The sequence below is a fragment of the Mobula hypostoma genome, chromosome 19 (assembly GCF_963921235.1).
Source record: "Mobula hypostoma chromosome 19, sMobHyp1.1, whole genome shotgun sequence".
In the NCBI taxonomy this organism is placed as follows: Eukaryota; Metazoa; Chordata; class Chondrichthyes; order Myliobatiformes; family Myliobatidae; genus Mobula; species Mobula hypostoma.
In genome coordinates, this window is record NC_086115.1 from 43,905,925 (window position 1) to 43,922,196 (window position 16,272).

Sequence of the window (16,272 nt, forward strand, 5' to 3'; positions counted from 1 at the left end):
AGTATCAGTCTCCAGCCAATATAAATCACTGCATATGATATCAAAAATGGCTGAGAGCTCCGGATGCTGCAAAAGCTGTGGGACCAGACAACACTGCAATTGTAGCACTGATGGTCTGCACTCCAGTACTATCTGAACCTACGGCTAAATTCTCTAGTACATTTGCAATACTGACATCTACCCAACAATGTGGAAAATTGCCTATATGTTGTAAGACAAACACTGGAGAAATCCATCTGGGCTAAGTACCATGCAATGCTTCCAATCATCAATAAGGTGACAGAAGCTGCCTTCGACAGTGCTACCAAGCAATAACTTACTTAACAATGCCTAGCTAGGATTTGCCAGGACTGCTTGGCATCAGAACTCCACACAGCCTTTGTTAAATCATTGACTAAAAAGCTAAATTTTAGAGGTGAAGCGAGAGTGATTGGCCTTGCTATCGACACAGTATTTGACAAAGCGTGCTATCAAGGCATTCTAGTAAAATTACACTAAGTGGTCATCAAAGCAAAACACTTAAGTGACTGGAGTTACAGCTCGCACAGAAGCAGATAGTGCTGAATACCAGAGGACAGTCATTCCAGCATTCTTCAAATATCATTGCATGTTATGTAGAGCAATATCTAGAATTCATGCAACTCTGTTTGCAAAGGTACTGTGTAAGCAAAGGGTTCAAGAAAGTGTTCACAGCCATTGTCACAAGATGGACCCAAAAATGAATGGGAACGAAAGCACCAGATGTATTTATCATTAACAACTATTTGCCCAATTTGATTCTACAATCTCTGAAAGGATGTTGGTTTATCCTACAAACAATAGAGTTTTGATGCATTAGCCTTCCATCACTTTATCAGTTGGTCGCGACGGATCTTATGGCGATCGAAAGAGATAGGAATCTGTCATCTGCTGCAGCAACACATTTGTTCTGAACTCTGCTTCCCTCATTTTATCCACTGACTTCAATAGTACTGAATTTTGGAAGCGGGATTCAATATAAATTGGCTACTACCTAGTGCATTCAGCATTTATTAGTGTGCGAATGTTACCATCCCATGCACAGTGTCAAAGTATATTTATGAAATACTTCACTTTGATAAATTAATACCCAAATTGTGGCACTTAAGGAATCACATTTTTTATGGGAAATGATGCAGATCGATAATTGGAATTTATGTAGTTTTCTATGACCAATGACCTTTCAGGCAACCAGACTTTGATCTGTGGTTTTCAGCATTACTTTAGACAGTGCACAAAACCAGAGTCTTAGGTAAAAAGGCTACACCGATGTTGGTTTGTGATATTCAATGAATGAAAGCACATTAATACTGTTTCTGATCATTGTCATGTGTATTTAAGGCTACATTTCTTTAATTTACCTGTTTTAGTAAAATTTAATTTTGTACTCATGATAAACCTTCCACTGGCCACACTGGTTAAAACACATACATTTATGCTTGATGATCACTGTCAAACACATTTATGTCATGAAGCATTGCTGGTTATCTGTTCTTCTGAAGTGGATTTGATATTTACTACTTTGAGAAATGATGATGCAAAAATAATAAGAAGAGAGGGCCTGAAAATGAAACGCTTTTATTATGTTGAAATAGACAAAATCGTTGAAAGGTCAAGGGAAAATAAAACTCTGTTTGCAACAGTTATATTTTCAACAGCATAGGGGATTTGTCAGTTATTGACTCAGGAGAAACTCAGTTGCCAGGATTCATTAACTGTCAACTGGTTCATCTGCTTCCAGATAGAAGAGGAGGGGACATACATTACCAAGTTTAAAAGAAAAACCAACAATCTCTGACCAGTGAGGAGGCAGCCAATCCAGTTATTATTCAAAGACCTACTTAATTGGCTTGTCTATTATTACACCCAATATCAGGAACAAACTTTCTCAGGAATCAGGAATGAAAGATGTGGAGGAGATAATTTGCAAGTGCACAGGACAGAATATTGTTGGAGGGGATCTAGCTAAATCTGTTATTCTCTATTAAATGCAGTTTATCACGTGATGCACTCCTGAGCTGTAAGCTCCAAAAAGCTATCAATAACATTTGATGGGACTGCACTCTACCTGTTTACCAATTGATTTTTGATAGTGATGCAGAGGAATTTCAACTTCCATGAAAGGTATGACAACTGACAGGGCCAACTTCAAAGTTAATTAGATTGAAACCATTGTTTCTGATTTCAGATTCTAGACTCAGCACCACTTGTTCGATAACTATAAAGTTAATGCATGTACTTCTAACTTCTTCAGAACAACAACTCAATATCAACAAGGAAATACAGACAAATCACATTAAATATTGATTAAGAAATATAAAAATATGCACTGAAATGCACTCAATATGCACTGAGGGGGAGGAGAAGATGGCAGTGCGATGCCGCATGCGCGGCCTCTCCGGTGAATGATATCTGTAATCTGTCAAGTAGGGGACCAGTCACAACTCTGATTTGATGGAGACAGATGTGAGAGTACGGAGGAGCATCTGGAGAAACTTCTGAAATGCTGCTTCCCTGCCACTGCTACTGTGTGGTAACCGGAATCTCTGGAGCAGAAGGCCCGGAATCCCCGGCTTTGCTTGTTTCAGCGGCCAGGGCTAGGTCGAAGGCACTTGGCAGAGGATGGTGCTCGGGAGGCTGTATTGGAGAGGCTGTTCGGAGGCTCGAAGTTTTCGGATGGACGGACTCGGTGTCGGCTGTGGTGGGCTGCTTCCAAGACATTGGCAGTTGTCAGTGCCTTGGAGGTTTATGGCAGGGAGTTTCTCCCTTTTGCTGCCTGCTATCGGGGACTCGGGAGTCGATTGGGACTTGAGACTTTTTTTTACCATGCCCATGGTCTGTTCTTTGTCAAATTATGGTATTGTTTTGCACTGCTGTAACTATATGTTATAATTATGTGGTTCTGTCAGTGTTAGTCTTTGGTTTGTCCTGTTTTCTGTGATATCACTCTGGAGGAACATTGTATCATTTCTTAATGCATGTATGCATTTCTAAATGACAATAAAAGAGGACTGAATGTTCTCATAATCTAAATAACTGACTAATAAAAACAAAAATTCAAACTACGTGGTTAGACCCTGTGTAGAACCAAGCAAACATTTTTGATTTCAATGTATGAACAGGGTTCACTGAAAAAAACAACAAAAATTGGCTATTGTCAAAGTTTGGACTTACCAAGGAGATCCTGGTACAGGAGTTGATGCCACAGGTTTGGTTTGGTGACGCACTGTTTCTTTCTCACCAATGGCTTTTTTAATATCATTCTTAATGTAAAAAAAAATGAGTTGTCAGTAAAATACAACTGATTTTTGTCAAATCTGTCAAAATCAGCAATAACTTAAATGCTCTAGGTGTAGTTTTGTGAAAATGACTTGTTAAGGATTGACCATGGAAATTATATGATGCAAGAATTTATTTATTATAACTGACTTGAAGGTTAAAAATGAGCAATGATATTTTTTGGGAAGAAAGAGAAGAGTAATCTTTGAATAGAACAATGGCGACAGTATTTTCTTTTCATCTGAACACTTTGTACTCTGGCTAGCTGTCTGCAACATCTATCTTTAAAAGACAGCTGATTCTTCATATGTATCTGTAAGTCTGTCTGTAAGCAACAGTTCAGATATATGTTAATTCATGAGTAACTGGAGGGCTGGGTTATAGGTTAGGTTAGCATGAGGTGAAACACATGTACACCAAAGTTGTCATGTGAAGCCCTGTGTACATGAATTCAGTAATTCTCACAATGCAGGGAAGAATAAAAAAAAGATAGAATATTATCCTGTGTATGGCAGATGTTATAAACTTTAATGAAACTTAGGGTTAAGGGCACTCGTTAGGAAGGGAGATCAGCATAATGGTGCCTTCATTGATTTATCTTCCCTGGCATATCCAGCTGAGTCCAACTACCGCATCCGTCTTTCCACCACCATTAAAGGAATGCTTCAATCTCATGACATTTAAACAAGAAGTCAATAAACCATTATCTTTGATTATGGTTAAAAGAAAAGAGACTTTTCTCAGAGTGCTGATTACTGGAAAGTAACTACTTTCTAGCTAACCAACTGCAAATAGATTTAAGCAATTTTGCCAAGGTATGGGGTACTTCCTTTCCCTTCCTGGTCCTCAAGTCTGCACAAATTATGAGTGGTTCTACCTCCCCAACAACATCACCCCTTTCTAAAATGTGCTTTTGTCAACTGTCTCTTCAAAGAATCAATAAAAACTTTCCTTCCTCTTCACAGTCTTTGGAGACCAATTTTCACCTATCATTTTCTTGTCCGTATCTCTCTAATCAGGTTTCTGTTCCGAAACCAGTAAAATAGCTCTTGCAGAACTCAATCTATCCTTCTTTGTCTGACTACTGCCTTTGATATGGTTGATCACATTCTACTATTCTTTCGTCTCTACTGTTATCCAGGAGGGCGGAATCATTCTCTTGGTTTCCATTCTTACTCGTCAAATTTTCATGAGGGAAATGCTTCTTTTTCAACATGCACACTATTACCTCTGATATCCCCTAAATATCTTTCTAAAATCCCATTCTATTTCTAATCCTCTTACTGCCACTCATGAACCTCACACGGAAGCATACGTTTTTCAACATACTGCATATACCGAGGTCACCAGCACTACCTTACCGCACCTCCTTTGTCTAAATTGTTATAAATTGTCAGACTGTTGGCTGCTATTGAATGAAGCAGAAATTTCCTCCAGATAAACAGTAAATCACAGCTATTGGTTTCAGTGCATATTGCAAATTCCCACTTTCAGGCGCCTGTCTGAAATTGAGCACAGCCATTCTGATTCACTGCCATATCTGATTAGGTGAAGAGTTTTGGATCATTTATTTCTCCCTCCAAATGCTGTCTATCTCCTCAATTGTCATGATTCTTTTCTGCTCAAATATGTCTTTGTTCATTCAGGGCTTATCTATTCCAATACACTTTTTCATTTTATGCTCCATAAAATAGAAGTTATGCAAAATTCTCATGCCTGTGTCCTAACTTACACTTTTCATTGGGCACTCGCTGCCCAATGTGCAGGATGATCCAAACAGGTTTCAGTTTAATCAATACCTCAACTTTAAAATTCCCCCTCAGTCTGTTGTTTTTTTCCCCTTTTCCCCATCTCCAAGAACTTAAAACCCCTAACAGCCCAGAAATGTCAGCATTCCCTCTCATAGGTGACCTTATTATCCCTAAATTTTTACCTCAACCAGCTGTGGCCAATCCTTCATCTGTTGAGATTCTTAACTCATGAGGTTCCTCCCGAAATCTCTTTAACTCTCTACAACCTTTCTCCTTTATGGTGCTCCGAAACCAAGCCTTGCTTATTTGCCATACCATCTCTAATGGTGGCATGTGAATATGTATTGTCAGATGTTATATTAGAGCTGCTATTTACATACAAGCTACTCTTGTTTTGGTTGTTGTCAAAGCTGTTGTATACAATTCCAAGTTTGTTCCTTCTTGATCTACCAATTAAATTGCAACTATTTTGCATATTCAAAATAATTTAAAATTTTCATTTACATTAATATAGAAATTAAAAGTAGAACTAAAACAAACCTCTTCTGAATTCATATTAGATTCATTTTTCCTTCCCGAAATTGCATTGGAAGCCCTGGTACATGATTGCTGGCAAGATCCTCTTTCTTTATCTGTGAATAAAAAGAAATGGTATTACATTAAAATAGCAAAATCCACAACTGTGAATATAAGTTATTTTCTTCTAAGCCAAGTTAAAATAACCAGGGTACCTTTAAAAGTTTTGAGTTCATATGTTTTACTTACTTAGACATGTTTTGTAAATAGTTGTATATAAATTTAATTTATTCTATTACTTATCCTGTTGTTCAGTACAGTTCACCTCACGGTCAGTAGCCTTTACATCATTTCTCTATTTAATTATTTCCTTGTTTAAAAGTTCTGGTACAGTTATAGATTACAATGCATGTTGTAGCCAATCATATATTTATCAGTATTTACCTTTTCTTTCTAATAAATTAATAATTGCACATTTTAACATATTTACTGCGGCTTTAAAATAATTTACAAGGTCCTTTCCTAATAGTCATGCATATATGCAGGTAATATAAATATCAGAAGAGAATTTTACATTCAATTCAATATTGCTTAAGGTTTGCATCGTGTGGAATGGGTATTATTATATTATTTCATTATGAATGCAGCCCAGTAATTGTTCACTTTGCTCTCTGTTGGTCGTTTTGCAAAGTTTATATTTGTTACACAGCAGAACGTTACATCAAATCTTATTGTTCAATCATTTTATGCTTGAAAGGCCTATTTCATATACTATTTCTCATATTTGCCAATGACACAGGAGAAGGTAGGTTGGTGCATCAAGTCAGTTCCAGCACCCACGGACACAAGGGATGACTTAAAGCAGATAATTCATCAACCATCACATCATTGGGATGCGGAAGGCGGACCCTTCAAAAATGCACAGAGTCACAAAGAGATCTTGTGGCCCCCACACAATCTCTGAGGTCAGAATTGAACCTGACCCCTGGAGCAACTGCTGTACCACTACACCAATTTAAATTTCTATCTTAGCTCTCCAATTATGGTGCATGCATTGTTTCTTGGTAAATGCAGTAATATCAAATGGTATACAGGAGCAACTGATTCTTTTTCTGGGCTTATGTGATGGATCAATGTTGTGGTGCTGGATACAGAGACAGTTCGTATCTGTATCAAGTGACCAGTAGAATCAGAAGAGTGGGGATGAACAGGTAAGTGGAGGAGTGGACTTGATGGAATGGAATTGAGTTGATGGGTTGAATGGCCATCTTCTAGGCAGTGAAGAAATATGATACATGAGAAATAATATGCGAATTGCGTCTCTATGCACAAGGTGTCTGATCCTATTTAATCTTTGTATCGGGAGTGATCATCCTTCCTTCCCCTAAATTATACAATCTTCTCTCCAGTAACTTCAGCTGTTTATTCAATCCCTTGATCTCAAAGTCAAAGTAAATTTATATATCGTGTCACCATGTACAACCCGAGATTATTTTCTTGTGGTCATTCATAGTAACTACAAAAAACATGATAAAGTCAAAGAAAGACAGCACCCACAGGTCGGACAAACAACCAATGTGCAAAAGACAACAAACTGCGCAAATACAAAAAGAAAGAAAGAAAAATTACTAAGACTGCTACTACTACTACTACTACTACTACTACTACTAATAATAATAATAATCAATAAGTATTGAGAACAAGAGATGGAGTATTTAAAAGTGGGGGCATAAGTTATAGGAACAGTTCAGTGATGGGGTGAGTGAGGTTGAGTGAAATTATCCCCTCTGGTTCAAAAGCCTAATGTTTGAGGGGTAATATTTGTTCCTGAACCTGGTGGTGTGGGTATGCATTACTTTTTGTAGGCTTTTCCACTCAAGGGCATCGGTGGTTCCATACCAGGCTGTCATGCAGCCCGACAATACACATCTATTGAAGTATTAGATGGCATGCCATATCTATGCAAACTTCTAAGAAAGTAGAGGCGCTGCCATGCTTTCTTTGCATTGGCATTTACGTGAGAGACCAAGGATATATTTTCTGAAATGATAATACTGACAAATTTAAAGTTGTTGACTTTCTCCACCTCTATTGCCTCAATGAGGACTGGCAAATGGACATTTGGTTACCTCCCCCTGAAGTCAATAATCAGCTGCTTGATCTTGCCAACATTGAGGGCAAGGTTGTTGTTGTGGCACCATTCAGCCTGATTTCCAATCTTCCTCTGATATGTTGATTCATCATCACCTTTGATTTGGCCAACAACAGTGGGGGCATCGGCAAAATTAAATATGGCATTAGAGCTTTGTTTAGGCTCACAGTCATAAATATGAAGTGATTAGAGCAAGGGCTAAGCACAGAGCCATGTAGTGCAATGTACTGATGGTGATTGTGGAGGAGGTGCCATTGCCAATCCAAACTTTCTGGATCTTCAAGTGAGAAAATCCAGGATCCAGTTACACAATGAGGCATTGAGGCCTAGATCTTGAAGCTTATTGATAAGTATTAAGAAGATGATAGAATTGAATGCCAAGCTGCAGTCAATGAAGAGCATCCTGATGAGCATCTTTACTGTCCAGATGTTCTAGGATTGAATGAAGAGCCAATGAAATAGCCTCTGCTGTTGTCCTGTTGTGAGAGTAGGCAAAATGGAGTGGTTGGAAGACCCTCCTCAGCGGGAGTTGATTTGTTTCATCACCACCTCTCAAAGCATTCATCACCGTGGAGGTAAGTGCTACTGGATGACAGTCATTGAGGCAGAGTACCACAGTCTTCATAGACACCGGGATAATTGAAGCCTGCTTGAAGCAGGTGTGTACATCAGACTGCAGAAGCAAGAGGTTAAAGATATTGATGACTTCTCCAGCCAGGATGCTTTCCATGTGTTCGCCCTCCTAAAGGATGCTCTTATAGTGGCCTTGGAGAATGAAATCAGAGAGTCATCAGGGGCTATGGGAGTTTGTGAAGGTGCCTCCTAGTTCAGATGATCAAAGCCCATATAAGAGGTATTGAGCTCATCTATGAGCAAAACCTTGTTGTCATCTAATTCGCTTGGTTTCACTTTGAAGAAGGTGATAGAGTTCAAGCCCTGCCATAGTTGTCGAGCATCCTTCAGTGATTCAAGTTTGGTCCAGAATTGCCACTTCACCCTTTCATAGCTTTCCAGAGATCAGTGGCCAAACCTGAATGCCACTGGTCTGGCCCTCAGCGGATGGTAGATCCCATGGTTTATCCAGGGTTACCAGTTGGGGAAGACTCTGAATGATCTTACGGGAACATACTCATCTATGACTATTTATAAAGTCTGTGATAACTGTGGTGTATTTGTTCAGATCCTTTGAGTCCTTAAAAATGGTCCAGTCCCCTGACTTAAAGCAATCCCATGGCTGCTCCTCCACCTCGTGCGATGACATTGTCCTTACTTTTGGACCCTTTTTCTTTAGCTTCTGCCTGTATGCAGGTAGGAGGAGGAGAGCCAAATGATCAAATATCCCAAAATGCGATCTAGGGATCAAAAAGTAGGCATTCTTTATGGTAATGTAGCAGTGGTTGAATGTGTTGGGATCCCCGGTGCTGCAGGTGATATGTTGATGATAATTGGAGAAAGATTTATTTAAATAAGTCTGACTGAAATGCTCGGCAAATGGTTTGCTTTCTCACATACAGTCATCTTCCAAGGCCGCTTACTCATCTCTCCAGAACACTCGCCTCTCTGCTATAGCCCAGGTTTTCTCCATGCTCCTCATTTTAACCATGATCATCTCCCCACCCTTTCTCTAATCTTTCCCCTTTCTTCCTGGTCTTCTCCCCACTGATCACCTCTGACACCCAATACTAAACACCATATACTCCATGCAATCTGCCTCTCACCATTTCTCTGTAATGGCCACTCCTCACTATGGTGTTTTCTCCATTCATGACGTTTTGGGTATTATAAATGGTGCTACATGATAGGCTTCCAATATTATTATTATTATTATTATTATTATTATTATTATTATTATTATTATTCTCCAGTTACTGAAAACAAGTGCTAAGAATTTCTGTGCCTGATATTATATAAATACATTTGGTTAAGTTCAGTCCAGGTCCTGATAGCTGTCAGCCTGACCTACAAAATTATTCAAGATTCAGCACAAAACAGCAGAAAAGGAATAACTCTCAGGGGAAAAAAAACATTCACAAGGGCAACCCATAACAGTAACACAATTTTTTTTAAATGACCCATAACTCATAAACATCAACAATGTTTTAGATATAATTCTGATGATCACGAATTTCTACCCTGGAAATTCTTAAATAACTTCATTGATACTGCAGAGTGGAATTTCAACCACATTATATATTTTTATGTGGTTCAATTTTAGTGATGGTGATTAATTATTATGTTGCACTATTTATGAATCGTGATCTGTAGTTTTACAAGATCTGTGACCAGTTTCACTTTAGTAGTCACTATATTTTCAGATTTGTGTTTATCTAAAATGATGAAAAGTACCTACATGTATCATTGAAGTTAAGATGAATCTAAGTTGATTCAAGAGAGATAAATAATGATTGATGTGTTATTTATATGCTCTTTCTCAATGTCACTTTAGAAGAAAAATTACGCTGCCATATTAACAAGTAATAGATTTGCTCTGAGTTAAACCTTTACTGTGATTTATTTTCAGTTCAGTAATAGATTACGTTGTTTATGTTAGGTTTTGTAATACATCCATTCTATAAAATTTGATTTATTGATCATATGAAACACACAATATTAGATGTATGTTCAAAATTAAACAATTGTCAATTTGACAAAATAATTTTTTTATCTTTATAAAAAATCTATACTTGAATTGTAATCACATAAATTAGGAACTGTGTATTATCGGTTCTAATATTAACAACATGGGGACACAGGTCTCATTCAGTGAAAAGATGTTCAGGAAACTTTAATTAAAGTCACTAACCAATCAAAATACACGTAAATAATTGTACCAACACTGCAGTTGAAAGGCAAATTACAATAATTTAGTTGTTCATCTTGCTAATTCATCAGTCTTAGCATTAATTATTTTAAGAAGATTGGCAGATGTGAGAAAATGTTACTTCTGAAGGCTTTCCTGCATTCTCTACACATCTACTATTACAAATTTTATTGATCATTTTATCTAGCTGGGTTCTATATAGAGAGGTAATATGTTCTCTGTCTTTTCTATTTAATGGTACTGATTTAGATTGAACCATCAGTTTTTATTTTCACTAACTATTCATAGCTTTGCTGTTATTTTTAAGTCATAAAATGCATTCACACATCACAAAAACCAAAAATATTTATGAATTCTGAACATTGACGTTGATATTTATGAATGCTACATTAGTAAACACATTCCTTCCTAAATTGAAACGAATGCATCATGAGATTATGAGTGTTCTCATAATCTAAAAAAAACATGTGAATTTTTCAACTATATCAAGAAGGTGGGGCTGGACTTCTCCCACATCTGAGGATAAATTACCAACCATTTCCCTTGTCCTGTCTTTACCTGTGCCTGTTTCCTTTTGAGTTAAGGCTACTTAGGTATATTCCTGCTGGGCTACAGGCATATTAAACCAAAATCAATCTAGATGCACAATGTCTACAGAAATATTAATTTGACAAGGGTTTTCTTTTTGCAAAAGAATCAGATGAGATTCTGAACACATGATGTAGGATATATATTGTATGTGTTATTTATATATTGCCTTTAATAATGAAGTAGAAATAGCACCAGCAATTTTCAATATGTGCTCAAAAATGCATAAAAGTGCATGAAAAGTACTTATAAACATCTATAACTAAACATTAAAGGTTATACCCTTCACCGCAGGCATCACACAACTCATGTAATACAATATATTTTAATTTGACAGCATAATCTGCTCAAAAATAACATGTTAAGGATTTATGGTGATGATTTTCCTGATACCGATATGGTAGGTGGCACAATTCCAAATTGTAATGAGCATGCAGTTCCTGCTCGACACATTAGCAACTTAAGATCCTATTTAACACCCAAAAGCTGGCAAGATGCCATCAAACTTCCAAGTCTATAATTCAGGCAGTACATCACACAGCAAGTAGGTATTCTTTTTCTGTGGAGAAAAATGATGGCTTGCACTAGGATGATTATGTACTGAAAAATAACGTTGTCTTTCATTAGTAAAATTAAGCACATTATAAATCATACAGCTTGATATTACCTCAAATTATCAATGAGTATTACAAGCAATTTTCATAAAACCAACTCATCAATATTACATCTAAGTTCAGCAATTTCAGGCAAAATATTAAATAAATGTTAGCTTTGCTTTATCCGTTGAGATATTTTGTAAGGTGAAATTGACACATGTCTATTGACCCAAACATTGTTCATGCTTTTTGAAAAGAATGGAAAAAAATTCAGCTTTCAGAGAAGTGCATTTTTATTTGAGGTAATTGAGCATTGTTAGTACAATTTAATATACCAGTTATCTACTGGTATATCCGGCCAGGCTGATGTTCACGATGGAACATTGGATAAATAGACAGATAGAGATATGGATGGTTGACAGACAGATAGGTACAGAAAATGAGGCTATGGGCCTGCTGTAGCTGCTTCAGGCTTCGTGTCTATGGACTCAATTTTGTTCTGAATGATGTTGCTTGTTTTTATTGCTTGCACAGTGTGTTGTTTTCTTCTTTCTCTCTCTGTGCATTGGGTATTGGTCTTTGTTTTAAAATTGGCTTCTTGTTTTATGGCAGCCTGTAAGCTGACAAATCTCAAGGTTGTATAATTTATGCATACTTTGATAATAAATGTACTTTGATAGATAAGACAGGAGATAAATCACGAAACCTCAAATCCTCATATAATTATAGAATTATATATTATCAATACATGGGCTAATTCTAAAGCAGTCTGTTGATCCAAAGGACCTTTGGATCATTTTGATTTAATTTAGATGATCATAAGTTAGATATATTAATTTAGTGGTTTGTGAAATTGCATCAGAATTAAATAATGAGGATACCCTCTGGTATTGTTTAGGCTTTGAGGACCCATTGCAATTCTTGATAGGGCCAACTTGATCTTTAAGTCACCAGAGTTGCCAGTGTTGTTGGTTAGAGATTGCTAACTTTGCATCATGGTATCAAAACAGCAGCCTAACAAGATGAAAGTGTTGGTTGTTGAACATGGCTATGTCCTCAAAAACGGAGCTGCTGTAAAGATGGTTGACAGCTTCAACCTCCTTGGTGTCCATATTACCATCAATCTCACCTGGTCCCTTCACATTGGTGCAGTGATCAAGAACTGACATCAACATATTTACTTTCTTAGGCAACTGAGAAGGGTTGACAAGTCCATAAGCATTCTCTCGAACCTCTACGGACTCTCTAGAAAGCATCCTGGTAGGTGGTATCTGAACCAGGTATGGCAACTATTCTGCTTTGGAGCAATGGGACCTGTGGAAAGTGTTGATTACAGTCCAGTTCATCACAGGTTTGTCACTTCTGTCTATCCAGTCCATCTTTATGGTTCACTGCATTAGGAAGGCTAATTGTATAACCATGGACACCTGGCACCCTGACCATTCATTTTCCTGTTTTCTGTCTTCTGGGAAAATATACAAGAACTTGAAGCCTGGATGTTCAATGAAAGAACAGCTTCCTCTCCACTACTATGTTTGCATCCCTTTTTGTCCCATTTAAATTTCCACAACAATCTTTGCACCATTCCACTCTTTTGCATTCATTATTGTACTTATTGGGTATATTGTTAAGTCTGTGAGCTTCACGAAAGCAAACAATTTCAATGCACTCTGGTTAATATGGCAATAAACTAATCTAATCTGAGTTAAATAATAAAATTCACACAATATTATAATAAATATTGCTGTTTATACATTATTTATTTATTGAGCACGGAGCTTCCGGCTCTTTGAGCTGTGCCGCAGAGTAATCCCCCAATTTAATTCTAGTCTAATCAGGGGACAATTTACAATGACTAATTAACCTTCTAACTGGTACATCTTGGAAACCGGAGCACCTGGAGGAAAGCCAAGCGGTCACGGGGAGAACGTATAAACTGCTTACAAGCAGTGGCGGGAATTGAACCTGCGTAGCATTGTGCTAACCACTATGCTACCGTGCCACCCTTTCTAGCAATGGTGTTGGAATTGTTTCATTCTCTGCACATTGCATTATGTTAATATAGTACTTTGCTCCTTGCACACATTTTAGCAGATCAGAGGCATGCTGTGAAGGGAAGAGAAATATTGAGGTGATACTTTAAGGGAATAGCAAAGTGTTGGAAGCACTTAGAAATAAATGGGAACAAAACATCAAATAAAATATTATCAACTTTATGAAAGGCTGTCAGAATAGAATTTCTGCAGTTGAATTAATGCTATTTGATATAATGGTATGATATGTTGCGACGAAGCTTTGTGCTGACAGTACTAAAGGTGAACACTTACCCTGAAATAGACACTGTCTACTACACAAAATGTGTTAACAATTGTAACTCAGTAAAAAAAAATGAATATAGAACCTGTTCTTACAAATCACTGAAGGAACTGTGGTTGTATTAAGCAATAAAATAAAACTCAGGAATTACACTTTTTAAATTATAAGACAACAGTATTTTTAGCCCAGAAGTCTCCTGTGAACATCAGGGAATTATGAAATTGTACATGTAACTCTGAGTTCGATATAAAATCTTGCAATTGTAGTTTAGCATTTTGCAACATTTATTCAGATCATGTAATTAATATGGTATTTGATATTTACACAACTGCTTTTAAATCTACTTTGCATTCAAAAAGTAATTTTCCCTTCCACATCCACCAATGCTGCATCTCAGAAGCTGATTTATTTGCTACCAACCATCTGCCAAAACAAAACAGATCTTGAATTTAGGAGTTGATGAGAATAGCCTGATCATCTTTTGCTACTCATCCTTCTCTTCTCAAAGGAGGCTCTTGCCATCTGTTAGCTCCCCACGACAGGTTAGCTCTGTTGTTATGTAGGGTGGGGCTGAGTCTGTGCCCTACATGAAGATCGTACCAAATATCTTAACTGGCTTCCGAACATTTTTGCATATGTTGTGTTTTCAAGACAAAGGTGAGGAATTGAAGATAGCTGAGCAATACATTAATTAAAATGTAATTACAGATTACTTAACTATAAAGCCATATTCTTCCTTATTTGTTTTTCCCAACAGTAATGCTTTCTGACTTGCTGAAAGAAATATATTGACTACCTCAGTGGCAGAAAATTAGAAATTAGCACAAGAATATGAACTTTTATTATGTGGCCTTTTACTAAATCTGGTGATTGCCACTTATCAAGTTGTCAGTTTGTATTTCCAACTGAATAGCAATAATACATCAATATGCACTGATGGATACACCTTAAGTTCTTTTGCAGTTTTAAAATTACTTCACTCAAGGTCTCCACAGAGTTCTTATTTGCTGCTAAATAAAGGCATAATAATCTTACTTTTGCTTCTCACCAAAACAGTGCAACGTGATGAATATTGGAAATTCATTAACACTGGTATAAAATTTATTTGCCTTACCTATAGTGTTGTTTCTGCTTAAATCAATGGCAATGTATTGCCTTGAAGGAGATTTTTTTTCTTTTTCTTTTAGACAGATTCTTTGCAATTTCACCATATACAGTAAACAGAAGAATGCTTAGCAACTATGAAACCTTGAAACTCACCAGCCCAATAAAAATTATAACGTCAAGTAACAAGGCAGCAAACTTACTTTATACGATCGCAAATTTGAAAAAATATATCGTCATTTGCTACATATGGTCATTTGACAAGGTGCCACACATGAAGCTGCTTACCAAGTTAAGAGTCCATGGTGTTACAGGAAAGTTAGTAACATGGTTAGAGCATTAGCTGATTGGTAGGAAGTAGCAAGTGGGAATAAAAGGATCCTCTTCTGGGTGGCTGCCAGTGACTAGTGGTGCTCCTCAGCAGCCAGTGTGGGGACCACTTCTTTTTATGCTGTACATAAATGATTTAGATGATGGAACAGATGCTCTTTGCCAAGTTTGCAGATATAAAATATGTATGTATTCGGCACAACATTGTGGGTGGAGGGGCCTGTATTGTGCTGAAGGTTTTCTATGTTTCTATGAAGACTGGTGGAGGGGCAGGTAGTGTTGAGGAAGCAGGTAGGATACACAAGGACTTAGACAGATTAGAAGAAAGGGCAAGAAAGTGGCAAATGAAATACAATGTTGGAAAATGCATGGTCATGCACTTTGGTAGTAGATATAAAAGTGCAGACAATTTTTCTAAACGGGGAAAAAAATCCAAAAACCTGAGATGCAAAGGGACTTGGAAGTCCTTGTGCAGAACACCTTAAAGATTAACTTGCACGTTGAGTCAGTGGTGAGGAAGGCAAATGCAATGTTAGCATTCATTTCAAGAGGTCTAGAATACAAGAGCAAGGATGTGATGCTGAAGCTTTATAAGGCACTGGTGAGGCCTCACCTTTAGTATTGTGAGTAGTTTTGGGCTCCTTATCTGAGAATAGATGTACTGGCATTGGAGAGGGTCCAGAGGAAGCCCCTGATGGCTCTGGGTCTGTTCTCGCTGGAATTCAGAAGGATGAGGGGGGATCTCATTGAAACCTTTTGAATGTTGAGAGGCCTAGACAGACTGGATGTGGAATGGATGTT

General features: G+C 37.4%; 1 protein-coding gene across 1 annotated transcript in view; it reads right to left on the bottom strand.

Moving 5' to 3' along the window:
• Positions 1-16,272, bottom strand: part of tcerg1l (transcription elongation regulator 1 like) — a 598,955-nt gene that overhangs the window by 215,799 nt on the left and 366,884 nt on the right. The window contains exons 6-7 of the mRNA XM_063071197.1: positions 5,589-5,680; positions 3,193-3,281 (exon numbers count right to left, since the gene is read on the bottom strand). Of these exons, the coding sequence (XP_062927267.1) occupies positions 3,193-3,281; positions 5,589-5,680 (181 nt within the window). The remainder of the gene's footprint in view (positions 1-3,192; positions 3,282-5,588; positions 5,681-16,272) is intronic.